This window comes from Thunnus albacares, chromosome 12 (genome assembly GCF_914725855.1).
Source record: "Thunnus albacares chromosome 12, fThuAlb1.1, whole genome shotgun sequence".
In the NCBI taxonomy this organism is placed as follows: Eukaryota; Metazoa; Chordata; class Actinopteri; order Scombriformes; family Scombridae; genus Thunnus; species Thunnus albacares.
Genome location: NC_058117.1, coordinates 5,676,401 through 5,687,856, shown reverse-complemented (window position 1 = coordinate 5,687,856; position 11,456 = coordinate 5,676,401). Strand labels below are relative to the sequence as shown.

At 38.1% G+C, this 11,456-nt stretch overlaps 1 protein-coding gene across 3 annotated transcripts in view; it reads left to right on the top strand.

The window, feature by feature from the left end:
• Positions 1-8,653: 8,653 nt before the first annotated feature.
• The window catches only part of LOC122994239 (solute carrier family 12 member 7-like), a 36,883-nt gene continuing 34,080 nt past the window's right edge, over positions 8,654-11,456 (top strand). Inside the window, exon 1 of one of the 3 annotated variants that reach the window (XM_044368820.1) lies at positions 8,654-10,010. In XM_044368820.1, the coding sequence (XP_044224755.1) occupies positions 9,863-10,010 (148 nt within the window). In that variant the 5' untranslated portion in view covers positions 8,654-9,862. The remainder of the gene's footprint in view (positions 10,011-11,456) is intronic. The other 2 variants (XM_044368818.1, XM_044368819.1) reach the window with 2 other exon arrangements.

Below are 11,456 nucleotides of genomic sequence, written 5' to 3'. Positions count from 1 at the left end.
TGCAAGAAGGCATAGTTCCCAAAATGCCAAAATATTCTTTTAAATTTCCACTAGAGATAATGTTGGTTTTTAGTTCTGATAGATTTTACTCATCTATCAGAATGAAAATCATCATCATTTTGCATCATTGCTTACAGGTTATTAGCAGGAAGTGGGGATTTTTGAGGGCACTATAGTGTGCATGTTTCAGAATTTGGGTGGACAGTAAATATAGTGCACTATATAAATAGAGAGTTATTTTGAACACAGCTGTAGTCCCAAATTTTCACAAAGATATGTATGCCAGATACAACAACATATTAAAGGGTGGCTTAACCACATTACAGAAAAACATATTTTCTCATTTACTTAGTGGAGTCTAACTGTGCAGGTCAAGTCAAGTCAAGTCAAGTAAATTTTATTTATATAACACCAAATCACAACAGAAGTTATCTCAGGCCACTTTTCACATAGAGCAGGTCTAGACTGTACTCTTTAATTTACGGACACCCAACATTCCCCCATGAGCAAGCACTTGGCGACAGCGGCAAGGAAGAACTCCCCTTTAATGGGAAGAAACCTTGAACAGAACCGGGCTCTAGGTGGGCGGCCATCTGCCTTGACCTGTTGGGTTGAGAAAGAAGGAGGGAGAGAGAGACGGAGAGGTCACTTTTATTATTTATTTTCCTGGGTTCACCTCTGAGGTTTCCGCTCACACCTCATTAAAATGGAAATATATGGAACTTCTTTTGTTGTGCTCACAGCTTTTGTGTGAAATATGCCCTTTAAGAAATTCTGGTTACTCTGGATTATTCATTGTTCAGTAGAAAGTAGCTTCTGTGGATTAAGACCATCCATGACATTATTTCTGGAAAAACACATTGCTGTTGAATTTTCTTAAATGTAATGTCTCAATGCTGTGAGTACCATTTACTTAGTGAAGAAGAAATCTCAGAGTAATCTCAACATATAGGCAAATAAAACCAAATCTATCTTCATGGCTAGATACAGTACCAACACATGTGAATGTAGTTTGTGTGAACTGACCCTTTAATATTTAGATTAACACAGATGGCAGAATCCTTGTTGCTGAAAATATTGATATCGCAGCCTTACTAATAATACATTTTCACTGAATGATGATAAAGAAGATAGTATTTGAAGATAGTATTTTAATAGTATTTGTATCTTCTACAGCGCACACTGTAAAGCAGAGTCAGACAATGCACAGTACCTCCAAGGTGTTTCTCTGTGATACTGTGAGTTGCAGTATTTGAAGGGGGCCAGGTGCGCTGCCAGGAATTCTGGCCCCCCTGACAATAAAAGGAAACTTAGCCCCTTGACCTTGATGTGTTGAACTTAGCAGAGTATAACCTGGCATCTGTGAAAGGGCCCCCACGGAGATCTTGAGCCACACTTCTCAGCAAGCCACTGCATACATTGAATGCTTCAGTAAATCAGCACCAGGGCCAAAGCTTTCAAAATGTTCACTCTCAAACCAAACTAAACTGAGTCACCCTACTTTGGTTCTATATTTTGAACCTATAGTCATAACTGTCATCTCATGATACTTTAAATAATGCTAGTTACAGGCCTGGAACACTTAATCCACAACATTTAACTGTAAGGGAAAGTATGAGTCTTTTCATAGCAAATGAATAAATAGTCCTGGCTGGTATTTGTGTAAGTCTAACAACACACTCCTGTGTTGCCAGTTTTAGCGATAAAACCTTTTTGATTGTGTGTGTTGGTCAGTAAAATACAGAAACGTCAAATGGACGTAGCAATTATGAGGGTTTCTGAGATATGTTTGAAATTTGGACACAGCTGGCCATGTCTGAAACACACCGGTGTGCGTGTGTGAATACACCTCCGTGGATGAATGTGTAGCTCTGCATGTGTCCGGCATGTGTAGAAGTGAGGCACTTTCTAAATATGACTCGTGCAATCACTCTCGTGCTTTATAGCCGGCTCCTCAGGCGGTTAACTCCTGGGCGGACACACACCGTGCATGTGGGCTAACAATCACTGCGGACAGGATGACAAGTAATGTGTGTGTGTGTTAGCGTTTGAGTGTGTGGTTGGACTTCCTCCTCTCAGCCCTCCACCACTCATAGATTTAGACGGTGTTATTATTTTAACATAGTTAGCAGCTGTGTTTTGGTGGCGAAACATGATAATTATCTCCCATTGCTGGGTTTTCTGTCGGTTGAGGCGTATTTATAACTGTGCACTGTTTCAATCCACTTTCTCATGACACAACGCAGATCTGGAAGCTCCTCAAAGTCATAAAATCATATTTGGTTAATCCAAGGTCCTTTTGACCTAATATAATGTTGCTAGTCATTACTCATTCAGCTTATTTTTTATACAGTAAGTAGTTTCAGTCTGCAATTCACACGCCAGACTAGATCAGTTAGTGTAGGTTTTCAGGTTCTGGATTTTAAAATGAGGAAGAAGGAACAACTTTTTTGTTGGAAAAAAAATATCACAAATTATCTCTCAAAGCAGTACTTTTATGTGTTTTAAAGGTCAACTGTGTAGAATTTAGTGGCATCTAATGGAACGGACTTAGCAGAATTGGAATATAATATTCATAAGTATGTTTTCATTAGGGTATTACCCCCTGAAAATAAGAATTGTTGTGTTTTCATTACCTTAGAATCATTACCTTCATATCTACATAGAGAGTGAGCCCACCATGTTGCACGGCCATGTTTCCAAACACTGGCTCAAGAGAGAGCCGTTCGCATTTTTCGCAAGTTTCGCAGCCACCGTAGGTTCTCCTACACACTTGGAAGGGGAGGGGGAGGTCTATTCAGTTGGTTAGTATAAATAATTGCTAGATGCCACTAAATCCTACACATTGGTCTTTTAAAACATGCCTGAAGAAGGTCTTTAAATTAGTATCCAAAACACCCTGTTTTCATTTTTGCACCTACAGGTTGTACCAGTAGGGAACAGGGTTACTGCCAGTCCTTTGCCCCCTCTGCCAGAGAGTGAGTGGGTGATGACAGGTGACAGAAATATATCTGAGACAGCTATCTCACTCAGGTTTTTCTAAACTCCCCTAACACACACTTTGGTTAGAGTAGATATTCTGCTCACAGTTGTAAGCAGGACGTCTTAAACCCTGCCTACCGACTGGCACAGTCTCCCTGTCTTTCTTGTCTCGCTTAAACCACAACTCCCTTGCCTCTTGTTTGCCCATACACTACCCTTCTGCACAAATGACACTTACTACAACCCATCTGACAGGTTTGAGCGGGCTGATTATAGAAGGAATAAGCCTTTGACAGATTGAGGTGTTAATAGTTTTAACTCCCGAATCTCACTCCCAAATGTTCACTCATGTTTTTAGTCTATTCCATACTCTCGTCATTTCTCATTTTCCACCAACAAACTTCCTCTGCCTCCATCCTTCATTCCCTTTGCCAGCAGCCCCCGTTTTTTCTCCTGCATCCATTTATTCCACACTTTTCAAGGGACAATATTTGATATTGGAAGAGTGGTTTTTCTTATTTCAGTATGCTTCCACTCAGAATATTCTTAGAGAAGTAAAATCTGTAGGAAAAGTGACCTAATCTCACCTTTACATGTTTAATTGAAAATGTATTTAGTGCAACTTGAATGTGTTTTGGGAATGGTGCCTCATGTAGCGTATTTTGGCTTTGCCAGAACTCCACACCTCCCACATGCCAAATACACTCACACACATACTGATCCCAAATTCAAATTATGGGCTTGGCATCTCTCCCTCCCCTCCTGTTTTGTTGGTAACCCACATGCAGACCTCCAGTGCCAGCAGAGTGTGGCAGAGGGTCGCTGTTTCCCACAGTCCTATAAGATTCACTGACTTTCTTCTTACCCCTCCCCCTCACCACACATACACACACATCGTAGAATCCCCATCAAAATTTTCCGCTTATACCAAAAATAGTTGTCTAACTCCTGGCCACGCTCGCCTGGTGCCCTCCTGTCGCTTACAGTAGGCTGAGTACACACAACGACGACGAGACTATTTTCATCTTAATATATATAAAATTCATGAATGTGTTGTTTTTGTTTTTTTTTTCACTATGACGAAAGAAGATTCAGTTTTTGTGAGGGTGAGTATGTGTGTGTGAAAGGAAGAGAAAGTTTGAGAAAGAGGGAGATGAAATAAATAAAAATACTCCTGGGTGTTCTGGTTATTACTGCATGTAGAGTGGGCATGTCCCTAAAAAAGACGAGAGATGGGGACAAGGTAGGCACTGTATATGATCTTCACTGCTTCTTTACACAATATCACTTGACCGAAATACCCAGTTAATTATTTAATGAAAAGCTCAAATTCAAAAATAATTTGATATGAGGCTTATATTTGCCCACACTAGTATCTTTAAAGCACTGTTCACAAATACTACAATCGAAAAAATGCTCTCATAAAAATCATCAAGGAGGTTCTATCCCCCAAATCACAGAATCTTTTGCAACAGGAGGGTTCAATATTAGATTTGATTTGAATATAGAACCTTTAATGTTTAAGGGTTGTTTTTTTTTTTAACTTGCTGGCTGATAGCACTTTATCATTCATTTAATTTAGACATTTTTCTTGTTCTTGAACCGGCTGTTCCTGTAGCATTAGCAGAAAATGTGCATGAATCAAATTAAGCTCTAACATGTCAGTAAGGGTTGGATATCAGTTAAATAAGGCTAGTAAGGCTAACTGTTAGCTAAACTTCTACAACAAAAAACATAAAAGCTAAACATTCATCCTCAACTGAAAATTTGAGGCTTCCTGTAAAGTTAATGTAATTGAAATAACCTTGGTGGTTCACCAAGCTGCATATATGGTAAGTAACAGAAATGGCTCCACAAGCTTTCTCTCAGTTTTTATTTTTATTATTATTATTTCAAGAGATTTACTTATTAGCTAACGTTAATGCTACATAGATAACATTAGCTATACTTGTAAGTCAGTGAAGCTGGATGCTATGTGAGTTATTCCTTATTACTTACTAATGAGTTATTAGTGAGAGCTTGACAAAACTAACTTTTAAGTTAATAAATGTGCCTTTTCTTTGTATCAGTCCTTGTAGCTTACAAGAGCTGCCAGTCCTTGTTGCTACTGAAGACAAAGTTCCTGTAGGCTACTGTGTAAATGAGGTGGCCTGTTATAAGATTTCATTACAAATCCCAGTTTCTCAAACATTTCACAATTACATAATAAAATTACACATATTCTTAATATTTTATTGCTGACTTTAGGACAGGGCACAAAATTAGCACCAGCCACCAGCCATCAGCAATATATGCAGTGGCTGGTAGTTTTGCTTCACTCACCAGCTAAGAAAAAAAAACAATGGTAATCTATTCAGTGGCTGGTAAAATTTGAACATTCACTAGCCATTTGCCCGGTGGTGAGTTAATATTTGACATTTTTGCTTGAAAAATTACTTCAGCAATTAATTGTTTATCAAAATTGTTACTTAAACTGAAATGTTTATTTATTTGCATATAATGAATGTCTTAATATGATTTATTCCCTGTATCTGTGTGTACATGTGTGTCATTGCTGTTGTTTACCAAACTCTGTTGCTCTTTTAGTGTTTAAAGTGATTTAGATTACTTAGTTATTATCATTGATACTGTATATAAACCAAGATAGAGAACCTAAAAAGGTTCAATGTGGAACTATTTGCTCTAATAGTTTGTAAGTTATGTAATGCTCAACCTGCAATATCAGCAAAGCAAAGCAATCTTGATTTTATAAAGAGTGAATTTGCTATTAGTATTAATAATTAGAAGTTGCATTCTCATATCAAATGATTTCAGAAGTTAGGATACTGAAACCAATCCACTGCCTGAATAAAAAGTGCACCCCAGCCCTGATAAACATGAGTCCTTTTGCTCTGGTATTGCGTTTTGCGGTCTGACAGTACAGTGCAGGCAGTTGAAATTTATCCCCCATGTGATGACACAAGAGGTCGTCCAAACCCTCCAGTATTTGCGCAGCTACCTGGTTTTGGAGTGGGGGAGTCTGTAAACAGGTAGAAATGCTACAAATAGAATCTAGCCACTTAAGAATATAGTCTTGAGGGAGGGCAGCCTGTTCCCAGGTCTGCGTCAGCACTGACCTTTTTGCTGTTTGCTAAAGGGATTTGATTTCACCTCTACCTCTCTCGCTTTCACTTTTTTTCAACATTCCCTCGTAAGCCACCTGAGGAGTATAAAATGGCAGTTTTGTGTAGGAAGGAGAAGCTGTGGTAGTTCAGTCATGGGCCAACTGATATCACACCAACGATAAGCTGATTCCAGCAAAGAAATGTTTGCCATTTTTGCGTAACACATGCAAACATGTATGCAGACATATTCACACATGCACACACTCACACAAACACACAGGATTTTGACAGAGGGGTGCAACATTTTTGGACCAAGTTGGAGTACAATGACGAAATCTAGAGTAGTTAGACAATATTAGATTATTATCGGTAGTGATGCACTTCCAAAGATACTATATACACATTAAGGAAAAATGTGTCTTTCCTCTTGCCTGTTCCACTGTGAGGTCAGAGATGAGTGCCTTGCTCAGAGACAGTTCAAGAGTGTAGCTGCTTGTTGTTACAAGACCATAAACCACTGAAATGTTTATCTCTGCTCATTACTACCTTCTGCTGTGCACCAGTGCTAAAACCTGTTGGCATTCGTCCTCCCACTGGTTGCTTACAAACTATAAATATACTTCCCTGTGAGTTATTCATTGACCTAACATGTTTTCAGTTTCTACTAGTCATTCGATTTTTAGCCATCACAAACCTACAGCACCCTCTGCTGGTATGACCTGGGTAAACCTTCTTCTTTCCTCCTATCACTTTTTGTCATTAGTATGTAATAAAGAAGATTTATTATTTCTTAAAACCCTAGGGAGCTGGATTTGAATAATGAAGGTCAAAAAGGTAAGAAAAAATGAAAACTGAATGTAGACTCAGCTTTTGCCTTTTAAGAATGCAGCTGGGATGAAAAAGTAAAGGAAAAATGATATGCACAGCTAAATTTTAAACCACTTCCTAAACAAAGCTGAGCAAATAGCAGTTTTCTTTTGTGGTACCCAGTGTTGCTTTTGTGGCTGGGAGATGATCAGATATCGGGCCAGCTGTAGAAGCGGTGTCTGCAGGTTAAACATGGGAAATGTTTGCTTTCACTCCCATTCCAATTGCCAGTTATGTTTATCAATGTCTACATTTCATGGCACACTATATTCCATACTAAACTATTACACGGTTCAGCAGTTTTGAAAGACTGTGAAGGCCTGAGGGCGAATAATCAGTCATCAAGACAAACATCTGGTCAAACATCTGGGCAGCCTGTATTTTACACATGCAAGAGATGAATAAATAATCCTCAGTCCAGCACATATACCTTCAAACACAGAAAGTCACTCCTCAGTGAGAGCTGTGAATTAAAAGACTGAATAACAGCATCAGTCACAGTAAATATGCAGAAATGTGACTTGTACTATGTGACTTGAAGTTCACACTGACAAACTGCAAAATTGCAATGAGGGTCTTATACCCTTCCAATGAAAAATTATGATTTACTTGGTAATGTCCCATTAAATTAATGTCTTTGTTTGCTTTCAGATAGGCTACTCATGATAATCATTATTCATTTGGAGCGTTGCAGTCACCAGTTTAACACCAAAGTAAAAGTCTGAGCCACAAAAGAGAGGGCTTTCAATATGCTGTAGGGGAAGGTTAAGCTACACTAAGCTAAGCTACAATACAATAAATAAAGATAAGCAAAGGTAAATTATACAAAGCAAGCTAATCTTGGCTAGTGTTTTACTAAGCTCCTACCCATATACTGTATGCCTGCTCAAAGATAAGAAAACCAAGATAAGTTAAAGCAGAATAAGCAAAATATGCTAATCTAAACAAAGCTAAGCTATGCTAGATAAGATGTTTGTCTGTCAGGAGAGCAAAGAGCAAAACCTTTAACAAAAAAACAACAATTATATGTTCACTGATGAAGCCGCCTTCCTCAGGAAAAATGTGTACACCAGAAGTGAAGTTGTAGCTGTGGAATAAATAGAACAATTATGTTATTATTAAAACAGAGGATATAATGGGCTAAGGACAATCACCTACAGAAGGAAAGCAAAGTTACTTTTTTATTATTATTCATTTATTTATTTTAGATTCTATATTGTGTTCACAGCATTGTGATGAGAAAATCAGATCAACTCACAACACAGTGGTAGTAGTATATTTATTCAGTCATCATACAAACAATGCAATAAGTATAAATGGTTTATACAATATACAAGCTAATAAATGATTAGTATAAACAGTCTAGACAGTGTAGACAAAGTCAACAGTCTATGCATTAAGTAGTGACTGAAAAGGCGCAGGCAGAAGCATAATGCTTATATATAACTATCCTACTTTCTTATCAATTTAAGCTACCCTCCAGAAATAAAAAGTAATAGTAAAAAAAATAATTCACACTTGTAACCCTCAATAGAGTTTATAAACCTTTTTTTTTTAAAAAACCAAAAGCAAGTTACACATTTTTTAATTTATATTAGTATTGTTCCGTAATTTAACCCCAACAATAAAAATACATTTTCTTTACTTTTTTTTTTTTTTTAGCTTTCTGTACAGTAAACTTACAAACATCTCTCAAATTATATTTGAACTGCTGTATTGAAAAAAAAAAACATTTGTACACAGTCTGGGAGTGACTTTGTTTTAGTTCTGAACATTATTTGTATTATTTTATAATATACCAAATCATTAAATACTGAGAAAATACTGATGGATAAAGACACCAAACTGATGGCTACATGCAAAAATATGCATTCCTACTGTTTACAGTACTCACTTTTTATTACTTGCCCTACTGAATGTCCTTCAGTAGGAAGTTTGCAGCACATCAAGATAAATGTCCCAGCTGTTTAAGAGAACCTTGCATAAGAGTGACAAAATGATCATTCCCACAAACTGAAAACAATTCATGTTTACTTGTGTCCATTGTTATTCGAAGCTCAGTCCTTTCCTCTGTGGCTATTGTAATCTATCTGGTACTTAGAATTCAAAGGAAAGTGTCCAAGGCTTTCAAGGTGTTTCCTTTGCTGGCACAATGTGTGTGTGCATATGTGAGTATAGTGCTTTTCTATGCTAAACATCAGCCTTTCACCCTTACCCATAATGCATTGTGGGAAACGTAACGCCCATTTTGTTTACCTGGAGGAAACCAGAGACGGAAACTACCAGCCCGAAGGGAGAGGAGGAAACAAAACCAAAGCCAAAAGAACAGAAAAGACTTTGTATTTATATCTCATTCCTTACATATGAGTCAGTTGTTTCTTTTTCATTCAAGGTGGATTTTAATACAGACTTTGGAGTTGTTAATGTGGTTTGTTTCCTTACCTTTTGGCATTACAGGCAAGGTGTGAGTGAGAGAAGTGGAACTGCCAGAGTAGAGGGAGGAGCTGCAGGGCTCTCCATGTATGGACTCCCAACTGTGTTCATATGGTAAACAGAGGGTCACATGGGGCAATAGTCTTGGAGCAGTGGGGAGAAAAGGGAGGGAAAGGAACAAGGAGAGAGAGGGAAGATATACACTGGAGGACTTTGGCCTGCCTCATGTGCAGGAGGCAGCACTTTCACCCTGAGTTTAAAGGACACTGGATCACACCGCAAAGAGAAAGAAAAACATTTGAAGTGAGTTGTGGTCAAACTGAAGTTTTGACTGCCTAATTGGGGCTCTCTTAGGGCTCTATTTCTTTCACCTTTGGATACTTTTTCACTTTCCTTTGAGGGGGGGAAGGTTCAACAGCTAGTGTCCTCCTGGTTCCTGTCACTGGACACCTCATCCGGGCAAGTAAAGCACCAAGATGCCCACCAACTTCACCGTAGTACCAGTGGAGGATGCGGAAGGAGACAGCAACAGCGCAAATGAAGCTGGAGACAGTAAACCTGCCAGTCTGGGCAAAATTTTTGGGGAGGAAGATGATGAGGACAACTTGGAAGGACTTCATTCAGGTAGGAATAGGCATAAAACAAGATATATGTTTTGGCTTGTAGGCATGCTCATATGCTAAAGGAGGTCAATTTTCAGTATCTGTTTATTACTGCTCGGGGTCATGTGAGAGCTGGAGCCTATCCCAGCATACACTGGGCAGAGGTTAGGGTTATGCGTAAGTTTGATAGACTGTATGCTACATTGTATAATTGTACACACGGAAGCACGCTGACACAAACAGTCAGATACATGTTATGACAGGCAAAGGTACACATGAACACCCACACGCAGTTTTTAAGTGACGCCATTCAACTAGCTAGAACTTGCAGGGCAGCTTGATTAGTGTGGTAGGAAGCAGGGACTGTGTTGTTACTTACATCTTTGCATTTCTGATTGATGGTTGGGGCTCTTCACTATATGGCTTTAGCGCAGGGCTCTATGTCTATTGTAACTATTGCAGTACTACAGAAGCAGTGCAATTGAGAAAAAAGGGTTTCAAATTTTTAGGCTGGCATACAAACTGCGCAGCAAATATAGAGTAACTGCACTCTGCCTTTGGATAATCTCTACAAAATGTCAGGGAAAATGCAGTATCTATTGACACAATTTCAGCTTTCTAGTCCAATTTAACTGGTGTGTTTAAGAAAATAAACTTTACTGTTATTATTTACAGTTCATAGTTGATAGGAATTAAATCTCTGTTTTGCTGGGTGTCTGTCTGTCTATTATTGATATTTTAACCTCACCAAATCACACTTATGTCTTCTAAGCTAGTTACCATTAGCAGGAGTTTAGTTAGGCTTTTTCCTCAGTCATGTTTTGATTTAGTTACTGCCTTATTTAGTTATGTGGATTAACAAACTGGAAAACCATATATTTCATTTACATTATAACAGCTAGAGAAATATCAATAAGTACATTTATTTTAGCTGTAGCTAAGTCCAGTGGTGGCTATCTCACCAGCTAGCTTTCACTTGATATAGCTGACTTGCTCTCTCTGTGGCAGTGTGATCCAAATAACTGAAACACTAATGGCATATCTATATCTATATCTATCCATCTATCTATCTATCTATCTATCTATCTATCTATCTATCTATCTATATCTATATATATATATATATATATATATATATATATATATATAAACTAGCAATATGACATCGAAACCCACTTATTTATTTGTTGTGTTTTGCCTTTGAAGTGCATCTGCAAGCTATTTTGCAGCATAATCCACCATAATGTGGGAACAATGTCATGTTTTCTATAAACTACTTTACAGTGTAGTATTGGGACATTATTAGTCCAGTTGTATAATAAGGTATAAGCATGTGTGAAATATAAAACTATAAGGGAGTGGAAACACAAGGGGTCAAAAGTTGTTCTGGTTGGAAAACAAACCAGCCTTAAGTTGACAAAGTTGAAATTCTTTCTTGGTTTGTGTGTGGATTATGCAGAAGGGTCTT